At 44.8% G+C, this 16,603-nt stretch overlaps 1 protein-coding gene across 3 annotated transcripts; it reads right to left on the reverse strand.

Moving 5' to 3' along the window:
• Positions 1-486: 486 nt before the first annotated feature.
• PRXL2C (peroxiredoxin like 2C) lies at positions 487-4,502 on the reverse strand. 3 transcript variants are annotated; one of them, XM_054178288.1, is made up of 6 exons: positions 4,275-4,502; positions 3,688-3,756; positions 2,209-2,262; positions 1,741-1,846; positions 1,369-1,500; positions 487-605 (listed from the first exon to the last, which is right to left on the reverse strand). In XM_054178288.1, exons 1-6 carry the CDS (start codon positions 4,455-4,457, stop codon positions 532-534), a joined length of 618 nt encoding a protein of 205 aa, XP_054034263.1. In that variant the 5' UTR covers positions 4,458-4,502; the 3' UTR covers positions 487-531. The 3 variants fall into 3 exon arrangements, with proteins under 3 accessions (XP_054034263.1, XP_054034262.1, XP_054034264.1); XM_054178287.1 differs by having other exon boundaries at positions 518-773; XM_054178289.1 differs by lacking the exon at positions 2,209-2,262 and having other exon boundaries at positions 518-773.
• Positions 4,503-16,603: the final 12,101 nt, after the last annotated feature.

A 16,603-nucleotide genomic window follows, 5' to 3' on the forward strand; every position in this document is an offset into this window, starting at 1 on the left:
ACTAAGGACATTTTTCCAGAGACCTCTCCCGAGCTTACAGACCTTTTAGTGTGAAAAAAAATATTGCAGACAATGGATGATGTTTTTAAAATATTTATTTAAAACTATAACATTTATTTTTTAATGTCTGTCACTGCCATATGCAAGTTATGTCTGTAACTTATGTCTACAAGTTTAAATCCCAGTGTTCAAAACTGTGATTTTTCAAGGTATATTTTAATACAAGACCATCAGATAGTACTGGGAACCTTAAAACATAGCTGAGAAGTACTGGATTAAAAGCCAGTGTGATCTGCTGAAGGCAAGAATCCCAAGGTCATCCTGAGTAAAGCTGTATTTTTTTAGTTTTGTGAGTCTTGAAAAAAGATTTTAAAAGTACATTAGCATTACTGTTTTCTAAGAAAATAATAATCTGCAAGGATTTATTTTTTTTTTCTACAAGAAGGCTCAGATGTATTTTAGTTTTTCTTACAAACAATGGAAATACCATTTTTGTGTCCATCTTTGGTGGTGGCACTGTGCTGCAGTTTTCTAGATAAGTTTTCTAGGTGTCCCGTGAAGACACAACAATACTGATGCTGGTAGCAATTTGCTGGAGAATTGTTCTTGTAGAGCAGAAATAAAAACATAAACGTTGTGTCAGTGTCATATATCAATAATCTGGGGTTTATTTGAGAAATTTACCGGTTTAACTCCTGCCAGCTGCAAAATTGTGTTAATGGGAACATGATCCAGCCTGCTTTTATCAAGGTGCAAAAAATGAACTTCATTGCCTGGAACAGAATAACATGTAAGCTGTTGAATAAAACATTTATTTATTCAAAGGCAGAAGTGAATCAAAGAAACATTCTGATTTCTAGTGGTTCTTGTACAAATGTGTATTACTTTACAGATTGCACAATATTCTGTATTTTAAACAATGGCAAGGATGTTCTTTTATTATAGAAGCAAAGAACATTGAGGCATCTAATAGAATGAAATCTACAGTAGCATGGTGTTTCCTAATCATGTGATGACTTTGTCACATTGCAGACCCCACCTTCATGCACCATTCCTCTACTAAAAACATATTAAATGCCTTAGAATCAAACACAAAGAGAACATAAGTGTCCGAAAAGGCCCTCCAAACTTCACAGCAGTTCTGTCAGCACTCCTGTCAGTGTCTATGGAGCTGTGATCAACTTTGTGTCATCTCTGTGGGAAATGGAACTATGCAATGACACTTCCACAGGTACCTTCAGCTGGCAAAATGACACAGTTCAACAGAAAACTTGTCTCCTTGAGATCCACAGGGACAGCAGCTGATTATAGCATTAAAACTAACAGCTGAAGAAGGCTGTAACATTCACACAAAACAAAGTAGCTCACCTGGACCTAAAATCAAAGCTCCTCCTTGCTGAGCGGGATCTCCTTGAAAATCAAAAGCTGGGCCAGTCATTGCTCTCCACATACTCCTAATGCTTCCCAGGAGCATGTTTGATTTCACATGGGGGCTTTGCACTAAACAGAATCACAAAATACTCGTTATCTGGAAGCATATGGGGAGAACAACAAAATTGAATAGCTTCTATGAAAAGTTTAGATATTCCTGATTAACAGCATTTTGACAAAATATATCCTGTAAGAGATGGTCTGGGTGGACAACTACTTTCCTGTTAACATTGCTATTATACTGGTTTAACAGAATGTTCTTGCTTTGTTACTCTGCAAGTCCAAACAAGGTAAGAAAATTATTCTTACCTGATGCATTATTGTCTTCACCTCTTTTCATGCCAAGTGTTTTATAAATTTCCCTTTGTGGATCTACATACATTTCATGTGTATACCCAGTTAAACTGCAAAAGGGCTGCAAAATATATGCATACAAAAAAGTAATTAATTTTTAAGGTTAATAGAATAGTTAGTTAAGATCTATCGGCACCCTGCTACCTACCCACCCTCAATTTGCCAAAAGCTGTTAGCTCCAAAGCTTTTACTAAAACAAAGCTTCCAGTGAAATCAAGATGTTTTCTCAGCAAGCCCCAGTGGTTTTTAAACTTTTATGTTTTAGTTACTTCTTTTATGTGCTACTATTATAATTGCTTCACAAAAATTGTACTGCCCTCTTTTTCTGTGGTTGCAAATTACCATTTTTTTCACTCAGCAAAATCCCTCAGAGCAGAGCATTAAAACAGAAGATACAATATATTTAATTATGACTTTATTTACCTTGATGTGATGATAAGATGACTGTCCAATAACTATAAGCCTCACATTTGCCTCCTAGAACAGAGGTATTGAAACTGTAAAGAGAAACTCAGTGTTTCTGCCTGGCTGCAAAGCATTTGCAGAATCTGGTGTCCTGAGCAAGTGATGATAGTGCAGTGGGTTAAAATTATTTGAATTTAACATCACTTACATGTTTGGAGCCTGCACCTTTGTCTGTGCTAATTTATTAGGTCAAAAATCAATTTTTAAGATAACTTGTAAGCTACTGATAAGTAAACTTTCTGTTGCATTAGCAGTGTCATCTTTTGAACTGATTGCAACCTGATAGAAAATTCAAAATTTCCACTCAGTTTCACTTGCATCTAAAGAAGCAGCATGCAAATATTAGTGCACATACAGGTATATCTACAATTTACATACACAGAAGCTCACTGTTTTTATAACTTGCATCTTCGTGTGCTGCCATATTTTGCAACATAAGGCCTGAGTCTAACATAGGGGCCAAAACACAAGTTCATTTGGATACAAGTGAAACTTAATAAAATTTAAGGTTCTTTTAATATTAGGGGGTAACTTTTGCCTCTCCTGTTTCTTGCTATGAATAGAAGCCCTCCTGAAAACAGAGTACTCACACTACGGAAGTTGTTTTGCATGCACTTATTTAAGCAGCCAAATTAAGAAAATGTCATTCTGAGTAACACTGTTTGAGCAATTTAGAAAAATCTGTCCTGAGAATGGGAGATGCCAGAGAAATTGCCTCTTTAAATCTCCAAGTTTCTAGTCATCTATGGTTTGCTCTGTCATCACCTGTGCTGTTGTAATAAAATATGACACAATTCCAATCAGCAGCCTCAAACAGATTGACCTTCCTCATTTAGCAGGGAATCTTTGTCTTTCTCTGGTATCTCCTACCACCCAACAAATACCTGTCCATAGCAACCCCTGCCCATTCCATTTCTTCTTTCCGTCAGTATGTCATTGTTTGTGCAGCTGCCTGGAGAGCAGGTCACACAACTGATACAGCTTACAAATAACCATAGAAGAGGAGACCATTTTTAATCTGTATCAATTTTCTGATCTCATTCCATGCACAACTGTACTGGCATAATGGAAAAGGCAGTAGTTAGTGGTCAGGAGAAGACAGCTGCCTAGGGCACTACTAATACCAAAAGACATGCCTGTCAGATGCTGTGTAACTGTTCAGAACACAGCAGAAAAAATAGCACCAAGTTAATAGGGCAAGGAGAAATAATGCTGCTGCAACAGAGCATGTAGTGCAATCTTTTCCTGTGTCTCCTAGGCAGGTACATTATGGCTATTGTAGCAAACATTGAAAGCCTAACTTTCTTCTGATTTTTTTTTTCTTTTCTTTTCTTTTTTTTTTTTTTTAAATTTCTAGAAGGTTTAAGACTCATTCTAGACTGCAAGATCTGCTTGACTGGAGAAACACTATCTACATATTAAGGGCAGAGTACTTACATGTAAAAATGCCTTGGGGACTTTGGCCAGATCTTCTACATACTCTTTGCAGGTGTAACATAAAAAATTCTGCAACATAGATGGACATGTCAGAAATAGACATAATTGTGTAGCAGTGGAGCATCAAGTTCTGATTTTGGGCACAAAACCTTTTGGAGATGATCAGTCACCAAATTTGGATTAGGAACCTGGTTTAATCCAAGCCTGAAGAAAGACACTGGTCTTGAGGCCTTGCTAATAATTCTCTCACTGGACATGTTATGAATGTGAGAGCTAGCTTGCTCTCAGGGCGGCAACGTACTTGTTTCCCTAAGCACGCACTTGAAGAATTATTTCCTTTCATGTAAATACTGTACCATTTTACCAAAAAAAAGAAAAAAAAAAAAGGAAAAAAAAAGAAAAAAAAAAGGGTTCTTGTAAAGCAGACCGATTCTGCTTCTTTTTCCTCAGCTCTAGGCTCGCTTGTGTGAATGCACCACTTCTCCCTCCCGGCCCTTCCACAGCCAAGCTGGGGCTCTCCGCGCAAGGAGCCTGTTTGGCCTCCAGGCAACCGAGCTAAACCTCTCGGGCAGCTTCTCCGTCCTCACCCGCACGAACAACACGATCGCTTTGCGCTCCGCGTACAGGGCCTTAAAGGGAATGCTCCTCCCGTTCGCGTCCAGCACCAGGCAGCGAGCGGCCTCCTGCAGCTCCCCCGGCTCCGGTGGCAGCTCGGGGCCCAGAGCTCTCCCGACCTGCTGCGTGACCGGGGGTGCCAGCGGCCCGGCCATGTCCCGCTCCAGCTCCGCGGCCTGGCCTGCCCTGGCCTGGCCTGCCCTGCCAGGGAGTAGGCACGAGGAGACGAAGAAGGCGGTGACAGGCGGAGCTGGAGCCAAAAGCTAAGGGGCTGTGTGGCGGCGCGGAAGTGCTGGGGCAAAGTGGGAGGGTATCGTCTCCTTGAAGAGGCTTGGGATCGGCCGCGCCTCCCGCATAAGGGGAAGTTGGTGAGTTTAGGGTCATCGCTGAAAAGAGAGAGGAATTCGCTCCCAAAGCTGCTGCGCGTCGGTGACAGCCGGAATACAGTTCATTTCAGGAAAACGTAAGAGATCAAACCGAGCCTCCCTGAAGCGGTGTCTAAACAGAAGCAGCGACACTTACACAGTCTCATGGCCAGGGTTGTTTTGCAGGATGCCACAGCGTTTCAGCGGACTGGACGAGCCAGTAAATTACGTTTAAGAGGAATTCTGTTTGTCAAGCCGCTGTATCTTCTAAAAATAGGCTCAGTTTCCATACTGAAGTAAAACCAGAACTTCATGGGACTTTGGCAAGTGAATAGCAGAGGATGCTGAGCAGTGTAGATTCTCATGCAAGGATAGAATCATAGAAGCAACGAGGTTGGAAAAGACCTCAAAGATCATCAAGTCCAACCTGTCACCCAACACCTCATGCCTACTAGACCATGGCACCAAGTGCCATGTCCAGTCCCCTCTTGAACACCTCCAGGGACAATGACTCCACCACCTCCCTGGGCAGCCCATTCCAATGGCTAACAACTCCTGTGAAGAACTTTCTCCTCACCTCAAGCCTAAACCTCCCCTGGCACAGCTTGAGACTATGTCCTCTTGTTCTGGTGCTGGTTGCCTGGGAGAAGAGACCAACCCCCTCCTGGCTACAACCCTGCTTCAGGTAGTTGTAGACAGCAAGAAGGTCTCCCCTGAGCCTCCTTCAGGCTAAACAATCCCAGCTCCCTCAGCCTCTCCACGTAGGGCTTGTGCTCGAGGCCTCTCAACAGCCTCATTGCTTTTCTCTGGACACAAGCACACACAAATGAGTGAATAAATCTCTTTAAAATATGAAAAGTACTGCAGAGTTGAAGAGTATCGTAGTCTCTTAGATTGTTATGTTAGCTCAAAACTTATGAGGAAGACACTTTAATTTTTGCAATAGGCAGGGTAAAAGTAGTGTCAGAGGGAATACGTGTATGTGGGGGTGGGGGTAGTGGGGTGGTAATGGTGGTGTGTATGTGCAGACCTTCAGAAGTTATTCTTCTATATAAAGAGCTTTGACGATGTTATTTCTAAAGCATCTTGGCAAAACTGGCCCAGCATCTACAAGTTTTTAACCTATTTCTAGAATACAGATTTTTTTTGTGTCAGTTTTCTAGATGGTTTCTGTCATCCTGAAGTTCAGTGCCTAAAACTAGACATAATAAGCACTAAAGCTAAGCATTAGGTTTATTCATATCTTCTGGGTTTATGCCCTTTTAAACATGCTGGCATTGTTGTGCTTTTGCAACAGCATGCTTTTATTGACTCCTGTCTAGTCTGTGAATCATTCTCATTCCCACTTGCTGGGGTCCAGATCACCTCTGGAAGGGAAAGCATTACTACCATTCTCTTGCAGCTCTCTGTGAAATAAATTGTTTCTGTCACCATGTCTGAAAAGTCAGATTAGCTCTATATAAGACATTTACAAGGGATGATGCAACATAGTGTCCCTTGAGATACCTCCCAACTCTGGTTTAAACTTCTCCCCAAAAAGACTTTCAGGGCGTGTAAACGGCTCTGTTGCTGTGTAAAAGACATATGGGAAAGTGATCACAGTATCACAGTATCACAGTATAACCAAGGTTGGAAGAGATCCCAAGGATCATCAAGTCCAACCTGTCCCAACAGACCTCACGACTAGACCATGGCACCAAGCGACACGTCCAATCTCCCCTTGAACACCTCCAGGGACAGTGACTCCACCACCTCCCTGGGCAACCCATTCCAATGACGAATGACTCGCTCGGTGAAGAACTTTTTCCTCACCTCGAGTCTAAACCTCCCCTGGCACAGCTTGAGACTGTGTCCCCTTATTCTGGTGCTGGTTGCCTGGGAGAAGAGACCAACCCCTTCCTGTCTACAGCCACCTTTCAGGTAGTTGTAGAGGGCAATGAGGTCACCCCTGATCGTTCTCTTCTCCAGGCTAAACAATCCCAGCTCCCTCAGCCTCTCCTCATAGGGCTTGTGCTCAAGGCCTCTCCCCAGCCTTGTTGCCCTTCTCTGGACACGTTCAAGTGTCTCGAAGTCCTTCCTAAACTGAGGGGCCCAGAACTGGACACAGGACTCAAGGTGTGGCCTAACCAGTGCAGAGTACAGGGGCACAATGACCTCCCTGCTCCTGCTGGCCACACTATTCCTAATACAGGCCAGGATGCCACTGGCCCTCTTGGCCACCTGGGTGCACTGCTGGCTCATGTTTAGGTGGCTGTCAATCAGCACCCCCAGGTCCCTCTCTGTTTGGGAGCTCTCCAGCCACTCTGACCCCAGCCTGTAGCTCTGCATGGGGTTGCCGTGGCCAAAGTGCAGCACCTGGCACTTGGACTTGTTAAATGCCATCCCATTGGACTCTGCCCATCTGTCCAGTCATTCGAGGTCCCTCTGCAGAGCCTTTCTACCTTCTAACTGACTAACATCTGTTTCCAACTTGGTGTCATCTGCAAACTTGCTGATGACTGACTCAACCCCCTCATCCATATCGTCAATGAAGATGTTAAAGAGGATGGGGCCCAGCACTGATCCCTGGGGGACGCCACTGGTGACTGGCCGCCAGCTGGCTGTGGCACCATTCACCACCACTCTCTGGGCTCAGCCCTCCAGCCAGTTCCTAACCCAGCACAGAGTGTTGAGGTCCAAGCCACGAGCTGACAGCTTAGCCAGCAGTTTACTGTGTGGGACAGTGTCAAAGGCCTTGCTGAAGTCCAGGTAGACTACATCCACAGGCCTCCCCACGTCCACCAGACGGGTCACCTGATCATAGAAGGAGATCAGGTTGGTGAGGCAGGATCTGCCCTTCCTAAATCCATGTTGGCTGGACCTGAGCCCTTGGCCATCCTTCAGGTGTGCAGTTATTGCCGCCAGGATAATCTGTTTCATCACTTTCCCTGGCACTGAGGTCAGGCTGGCTGGCCTGGAGTTTCCAGGTTCCTCCATCCGTCCCTTCTTGTGGATGGGCACCACATTGGCCAGTTTCCAGTCATCTGGGACCTCTCCAGTGAGCCAGGACTGGAGGAAAATGATGGAGAGTGGCTTGGCCAGCTCATCTGCCAGCTCTCTTAGCACCCTAGGATGGATCCCATCCGGTCCCATGGACTTGTGGGTGTCCAAGTGGCTCAGCAGGTCCCGAACTAATTCCTCATGGATTTCTGGGGCATTACACTGCTCCCCGACCCTATTACCCAGCTCAGGAGGCCACTCATCCTGGACTCCTACCTTGCTGTTAAACATCGAGGCAAAGAAGGCGTTCAGGACCTCAGCCTTTTCCTCATCTTCGGTCACCATGTTCCCCTCCAGGTCCAGTAAGGAGTGGAGGTTCTTCTTGCCCTTCTTTTTAGCGTTGATATATTTGTAAAATTGCTTTTTATTTTCTTTCACAGAGGTGGCCAGTTTCAGTTCCAGCTGGGCCTTTCCCTCTCTAATTTTATTCCTACATAATCTAACCACTTCCTTGAACATACCTGGAGAAGCCTTCCCCTCCTTCCAAAGGTGATACAGCCTCTTTTTTCCCCTTAAATCCTCCAGGAGCTGCTTGCTCATCCAGGCCGGTCGCCTTCCCCGCCGGCTCATCTTTCGGCACATGGGAACTGCCAGTTCCTGTGCCTTCAAGAGCTCCTGTTTGAAGTAGGTCCAACCCTCCTGGACCCCTTGGTTCATGAGGGTTGGTACCCAGGGTACCAGTTTCTTAAAGAGGCTGAAATTTGCCCTCCGGAAGTCCAAGGTGAAGGTTCTATTGGTACTTCTCCCTATCTCCCTGCAGATTGAAAACTCTGGACACCTTCCAGCAGCTCAACATCTTTCTTATATTGGGGAACCCAGAACTGGACACAGAACTCAAGGTGTTACCTAACCAGTGACTTCCCTGCTCCTGCTGGCCACACTGTTCCTGATGCAGGCCAGGATGCCATTGTCCTTCTTGGCCACCTGGGCACACTGCTGGCTCCTATTCAGCCTCCTAACAACCAGTACCCCCAGGTCCCTCTCTGCCTGGCTGCTCTCCAACCACTCTGATCCCTGGCTGATAGCTGTTTACAAGTTTCCAGCACATACACGTGGGTGAAAGTATCCCGCCACTAGTATAGCCTTGTTTCAGTTCATTCCGTGATAGGGATCCAGCTTGTGGATTTGCTGGGTTAGCAATGCTGAGCTGGCAAATGAGTGTTTGAATGTTAGAGAAGCACTTCTTGTGTATTTGCCTATGACTGTGTACTCAAGGATTAATCTTGCAGTCCAGCATCCTCTTCCAATAGATTTGATGTTAAAAGCAATGAACTCAAATTGGTAAAGAATTTCTGAAAATTATGAAACATATTCTGGTAGATCCAACTGGACCCAGCAATTCTAAAGATTTTTTTCCTGCATAAATGGTTCTATGATCCTATAAGAATTTGGGCAGCACTATTTCTCCATTGCTGCTGTCATCAGGCTTCTTTGTTCATTCAACAGTTACCTGTATATTATGCTGCCAGACAGATTTCTTCTGTGGCAACCCATGAATCAAATGTGGGCTGTGCAGCAGCTCTCCAGCCCCTCATCAGTACTGTTTGGAATGGCTTACCTACTCCTAACTACCACAAAATGCAGCAAAGCAGGGAGAACTGACCACTTCTGACATGCTTGGCTCTTTGTATTGAGGCTGAAGTGGACAGGCTGGACAGGTAATCTTGCTGTGTAAAGGCTACAGATAGTTTTGTGCAGGGTCTAGGTACAAAGATTAGCACTTTGTCATCAGTACAGCTTGGACCATGGCTCTTGCCATTGCACCAGCAAATCAGAGCCTGAAGAAGAGGTGTTTGTACCACTACAGCCTGTGTGGAAGCACAGAAAGGCATGAGCTTGCATGGGCATGGGCAGGTTGGTGTCGCAGACTAAAATGACGTTATTCCAGCTCAAATCTCAGTGTAGCTGACCTTGTATCTAGAGTCCAGAGATCTTATTGTCACTTGATTTGAAATTAAATCTCTTGAAGAGTCCAGTCTGCCTAGGAGAGCCAGTAAACATACCTACTAAGCCAATCAAGACTGCCTGGGTCTTTTCTTTTATGCTATTTGGCCTCCTTAAACAAGCAGAAGTGGTGTATCCTTAATGCCTGGTTTCAGCAGTATGTAAGTGAGGACTTTGTTCTGAGGATATTTGTCAATACACTTTCTAACACCTTTTAAATGGTGTGGTTCTAAGAGTCTGTGTTGCTGGAATACAAATATAAATTGCTGTCACTCCCAGTTTTACAAAGAAAGGACAAAGGCATTTGAGCACTGATGTGTCCTCTGAAACTGGAAACACTCAAAATTAGCAGTCACTTTAGAAAGCTGAAGGTTAAAGCCTAACAAAAATACAGATACAATTTCAAGTAGGAAAGAAAGATACTGTATCTGATAATATTCTGAACTGTACTATCTAACAGTGCAGGCTACTAAAACCATGTCATTCTTCAATGTGATCTGTGATTCAGGAAAGTTCCCCTTGTTACTTTCTTTTCTTTATAGCCTTTAAACACAGAAATGTTGATAACTTAAAACCCCACAATTGTCAGAGTGATGTCTTTTTCAGTTTCTTAAGGAGAATTAGGCAGTACATTACCATCATAAAGTAATGTTCAAGAGACCAGCCGCTTTCTTCACTGCAGTGCAGTTTTCGCATGTAAAGAGAAACCTAGCTAATATTTAATTAACCAAAAACTGGGTTACTTTGTGCCATGGATAGGAAATACAGATTCGTACTATTTCACAAAGAAGAAAAATAATTACACACAACTTTGGAATAATTTATCTCTTCTGTATTGACTAGTTAAACAAAATACCAGCTGTAATTATGCAACCTGAATCCCTAGATTTACAACAGCTGAACAAGAGATCTGTGGGCTATATCAGTAGCACAAACAGTGTCTAGTGTTTATGATGTATATTTGTAAAGCAACATACTTTATGTGTTTGGTGTATATTTGTAAAGCAACATACTGTCGATTTACTGCAAGATGTAGTTTCATTTAGCCAAGTATATTTGCTATTCTTGTTTATCTAAGTATTATTTAGCTAGAAATAACATGGTTATTACTTATCAGATAAAAAGGTATTAATATTTATAATTTCAGAGTAAAAACTTCATGCTAAGTGCTACCAAGAATGAGTTGTTATTAAATGAATGAATGAATGAATGAACCATTATTGTAATTAAAAAACAGTAACATGTGTCCTGGCCTGTGTAAGAGGCTTTTCCCTTTACAGCTGCCTTTCATTGTTTCCTCAGTGTCATGACATACTGGGGGTACACTAGACTTCTTGGCATAGGGTCATGAGACTGATTCTTCTTATCAGCAAGGGAATTATTTGCAGTCTTGAAAATCATGTTGCAAATGCTGGTTTTGTGTCCATTTTTTTCCTACCTGATGTGCGCTCTCTGTCTCCAGGTGTATTTTCTATTTTATTTTACTTTCTGTTTTTCTGCTTAGTGAAGATATATTGCAGTTTCAAAACCTGCATAAATTTTGCCCTTCTTAGTTATTTTTAAAAACTGTTCAAGATTATTTAGAAAACTAAGGGCATTTTTTAATCTCGTTGCAGTGTCAGTATATGTTGCATACTATTTACTGTTGTTTCACAACACAAATAATGTAAATGTAATTTAAAATAGTTCAGTGATTATACTGAAATACAGGAACAAAAACATCTACCTGTTATGTTTGGTATATTAAGTTTTGTAATACAAAGCCACAAAATGTAACAGTGAAATGCTCACACTTTGGTAAGTATAGGCTCAAGGCATAAAGAGCCTGTAATGCATTTAGTAAGAGCTCTCTGCATTTGATGTATTTCTGTTTTGTGGCTACCTACTTTGTGTGCTGCAAATGAAAAACAAATGGCCATCTGTACTTCAGGAAGAGTAAATTAAATGCGAAAACACTGTTTAGTTCTCTAAGTGCCACTGCTTTGAATCTTTCTTTTAAGATTAAGAGGAATCTTGTCTCTCAACTGAAGAAATCACTGCTTAAATAGATGATACACAGTCAAAAATCAAATAAAAGATAGGCTACAATCCAATTTGGCTAAACAGACTTCTCTTCTATCTTCTTAGCAATAAAGCTCTGAGAGAGTAAGCTAATTATCTTTAAGGTTTCAATTATAGTGTAAACTAGATCAGAAGATTAAGAGATAAAGAATGCCCAACTAAGCCTTGTTCTTTAGATCTCTTCCACTAGTGTGTTGCCAGGTAAACAAAAATTTTGCTGAAAGCTTTACTGTTCCTTAGTTATCTTCTGTCAGAACCTTCTTCCCTTCCCTTCCCTTCCCTTCCCTTCCCTTCCCTTCCCTTCCCTTCCCTTCCCTTCCCTTCCCTTCCCTTCCCTTCCCTTCCCTTCCCTTCCCTTCCCTTCCCTTCCCTTCCCTTCCCTTCCCTTCCCTTCCCTTCCCTTCCCTTCCCTTCCCTTCCCTTCCCTTCCCTTCCCTTCCCTTCCCTTCCCTTCCCTTCCCTTCCCTTCCCTTCCCTTCCCTTCCCTTCCCTTCCCTTCCCTTCCCTTCCCTTCCCTTCCCTTCCCTTCCCTTCCCTTCCCTTCCCTTCCCTTCCCTTCCCTTCCCCCCCACCCTAACTACATTTTGCCTAAGCAAGCATTTTATAAGAAGGTTGTAGTTCCCAGCTGCTATTTCTGTTTTCTTCGCTCATAGACAGCTGGCTGTATACTTAGCAGTGGATTCAGTTCAAATGGCTCTTTTACATATGGCAATGTTGACATTTAGCTACAGTTAGGAATTCCCTTCTTGAGACCAGTGGATGGTATAATGTATTTGCTGGAGGAGAGTCACTTGAGCTAATTTTAGCAGATACTTGAAACAGATCTCATTTATTTCATGGTGTATAATTGAGAGCAGCTTCATTTTAACATTAGGCATACCTCTTAATGCCTTTTTGCTAGGGGGATCAACTAGGAGCATAGGCCAATTCCCACATATAGATAGATTTGAGGGGGTTTTGCAGGCATTTAAGCTTGACCAACAGCCTGTACCCTGAGGACAAATCCATAGCCTGTGTCCACTCTCATCCCTTTCAAAATGGCTATAATGTGTTGCCTAATTATGTATTGTGTGCCTGAGCAAGGTGATTTATATGCTAAACTCAGATGAAATAAGCCATAGGTTTCATTTAGTTAGCCATCCTGAAGAAATTATTTAAAAGAAGAACTCCAAAGGTTACATGACACCACCTGTGTGGTGGTGTTGATACACCAGATGGGTAGGATGTCATCCAGAGGGACCACCTGGACAATCTGGAGAGGTGGGCCCAGGTGAACCTCATGAAGTTCAACAAGAGTAAGTTCAAGGTTCTGTACCTTGGCTGGAACAATCCTCACTTTCAATATAGACTGGGGGATGAGGTGTTAGAAAGCAGCCCTGTGGAAAAGGACTAGGGAGTGCTGATGGACAAGAACCTGGATATGAGCAGGCCGTGTGTGCTTGCAGCCCAGAAGGCCAAACACATCCTGGGCTGCATCAAAAGATGCGTTGCCAGCAGATCCAGAGAAGTGATTCTGCCACTTTGCTCTGGTGAGACCTCATCTGGAGTACTGTGTACAGGTCTGGAGCCCTCAATATAGGAAGGACGTGGACCTGATGGAGCAGGTCCAGAGGAGGGCCATGAAGGTGAATGGGGGGTTGGAGCACCTCTGCTGTGGGGGCAGGCTTCAAGAGCTGGGGCTGTTCAGCCTGGAGAAGAGAAGGCTTCAGGGAGACCTAGTAACATCCTTCCAGTACCTGAAGGGGGCCTGCAGAAAGGATGGGGAGAGACTGTTTACAGAGGCCTGCAGTGACAGGATGAGGGGCAGTGGCTTCAAACTAGAGAAGGGCAGATTTAGATTGGATATTGGGAATAAGTTCTTCACTCACAAGTCCATGGGACCAGATGGGATCCATCCTAGGGTGCTGAGAGAGCTGGCAGATGAGCTGGCCAAGCCGCTCTCCATCATTTTCCTCCAGTCCTGTCTCACTGGAGAGGTCCCAGATGACTGGAAACTGGCCATTGTGGTGCCCATCCACAAGAAGGGACGGATGGAGGAACCTGGAAACTACAGGCCAGTCAGCCAGGAAAGTGATGGAGCAGATTATCCTGGCGGCAATAACTGTGCACCTGAAGGATGGCCAAGGGCTCAGGTCCAGCCAACATGGATTTAGGAAGGGCAGGTCCTCCTCTCCAACCTGATCTCCTTCTATGATCAGGTGACCCGCCTGGTGGACGTGGGGAGGCCTGTGGATGTAGTCTACCTGGACTTCAGCAAGGCCTTTGACACTGTCCCCCACAGTAAACTGCTGGCTAAGCTGTCAGCTCGTGGCCTGGACCGCAACACTCTGTGCTGGGTTAGGAACTGGCTGGAGGGCTGAGCCCAGAGAGTGGTGGTGAATGGTGCCACATCCAGCTGGTAGCCAGTCACTAGTGGTGTGCCCCAGGGATCAGTGCTGGGCCCCATCCTCTTTAACATCTTCATTGATGATCTGGATGAGGGGGTTGAGTCAGTCATCAGCAAGTTTGCAGATGACACCAAGTTGGGAAAGGATGTTATTCAGTTAGAGGGTAGAAAGGCTCTGCAGAGGGACCTTGACCGACTGGACAGATGGGCAGAGTCCAACGGGTTGGCATTTAACAATTCCAAGTGCCGGGTGCTGCACTTTGGCCACTGCAACCCCATGCAGAGCTACAGGCTGGGGTCAGAGTGGCTGGAGAGCTGCCAAACGGAGAGGGACCTGGGGGTGCTGATTGACAGCCGCCTAAACATGAGCCAGCAGTGCACCCAGGTGGCCAAGAGGGCCAATGGCATCCTGGCCTGTATTAGGAATAGTGTGGCCAGCAGGAGCAGGGAGGTCATTGTGCCCCTGTACTCTGCATTGGTTAGGCCACACCTTGAGTACTGTGTCCAGTTCTGGGCCCCTCAGTTTAAGAAAGACATTGAGACACTTGAACGTGTCCAGAGAAGGGCAACAAGGCTGGTGAGAGGCCTTGAGCACAAGCCCTATGAGGAGAGGCTGAGGGAGCTGGGATTGTTTAGCCTGGAGAAGAGAAGGGTCATGGGTGACCTCATTGCCCTCTACAACTACCTGAAAGGTGGTTGTAGACAGGAGGGGGTTGGTCTCTTCTCCCAGGCAACCAGCACCAGAACAAGGGGACACAGTCTCAAGCTGCGTCAGGGAAGGTTTAGACTCGAAGTGAGGAGAAAGTTCTTCACTGAGCGAGTCATTCGTCATTGGAATGGGCTGCCCAGGGAGGTGGTGGAGTTACTGTCCCTGGAGATGTTCAAGAGGAGATTGGACGTGGCACTTGGTGCCATGGTCTAGTCGTGAGGTCCGTTGAGACAGGTTGGACTTGATGATCCTTGGGGTCTCTTCCAACCTTAGTTATACTGTGATACTGTGATACTGTGGTGGAACTCTGGAACAGGTTGCCCAGGGAGGTAGTTGAGGCCCCTTCCCTGGCGATATTCCAGGTAAGACTTGATGAGGCCCTGGGCATCCTAATCTAGTTGGGGATGTCCCTGTTGACTGCAGGGAGGTTGGACTGGATGATCTTTGGAGGCCCCTTCTGGCCTGGACCATGCTATGATTCTACATGTGTAAAGGCCATCATGTGAATCCTTGTCAGGAGCTGATGAGATCACAACTTTTCAGCTGGCTCTTCTAAAAGGACCTCTAAAATGTCCAATGAAGATGAAGTATTAGCTTGTTAACGATGAAAACTTCAACCAGAGCCAGTAAAATTCACGCCAGAAGTGAAGTAGAGGACCCAGGCCAGAAAGCAGTTTGGGTCTGGAGTTTGTGTGGATGTTGGTGTGAAACTTGTTTTCGAGAGCTGATCCTTGATTTAATAAGGATCAAGAATCTCTGCCCTGCTAAATCTTCCAGTGTTTAAACATGAAAGCTGTTCTTCTCACTATTTGCATCATAATTATGTCATTTGCTTCAACAAATATGTCAATCTACTTCATAAGATTTTTACTTCTTTATGAAGCTATTTATTCTTTGCTTAGTTTTTCAATTGCTATTTTCAATTCTCTTTATACAGACATTTCTAATTCAGTTGTTTGTTTATGCATAAAGCTAGCAACCCTTAGTTGCAGGAGGGAATACCACAAGGAACAGGACAGCAGCCATAATCAACAAGTGGCTTAGAGGCTGGTGCAGACAAAAGAATTTTGGGTTTTTTGATCTTGGTAAAATTTCTACTGCACCAGGCCACCTGGCAACAGATGGAGTACATCTGTCCCAAAGAAGGGGAAAGGTCACAGTATATGAGAATGGCCTGTCCCCCAAAGGTAAAAAGATTCTGGGGAGGGAACTGGCAGCTCTCATCGACAGGGCTTTAAACTAGTTTCGAAGGGGGGAGGGGCTGAAACTAGTCCCCTCAGGCAAGAGTCTGGGGGCAGTAAGCTAGGGTCAGGGGCCAAACCAGCAGCCCAGCTGAGGTGCATGTACACTAATGCACGAAGCATGGGAAACAAACAAGAGGAGCTGGAAGCCTTGTTGCAGCAGGAAAGTTATGACGTAGTTGCCATCACGGAGACGTGGTGGGATAGCTCACATGACTGGAGTGCTGCAATTGATGGCTACAGGCTTTTCAGGAGAGATAGACAAGGAAGAAGGGGTGGAGGGGTGGCCCTGTACATCAGGGAGGCACTAGATGCCATTGAGCTAGAGATTAGGGACAATCAGGTTGAATGCTTGTGGGCAAGAATTAGAGGGAAGACCGGTAGGGCAGACATCCTGGTTGGAGTCTGTTATAGACCACCCAACCAGGAGGATGATGTCGACGAAGCATTCTATAGACAGCTTAAGGCTGTCTCAAGATCTCCTGACCTTGTCCTCATGGGCGACTTCAACCTGCCTGACATCTGCTGGGATCTCAACACAGCAGAGAGGAGGCAG

The sequence above is a fragment of the Dryobates pubescens genome, chromosome Z, assembly GCF_014839835.1.
Source record: "Dryobates pubescens isolate bDryPub1 chromosome Z, bDryPub1.pri, whole genome shotgun sequence".
In the NCBI taxonomy this organism is placed as follows: domain Eukaryota; kingdom Metazoa; phylum Chordata; class Aves; order Piciformes; family Picidae; genus Dryobates; species Dryobates pubescens.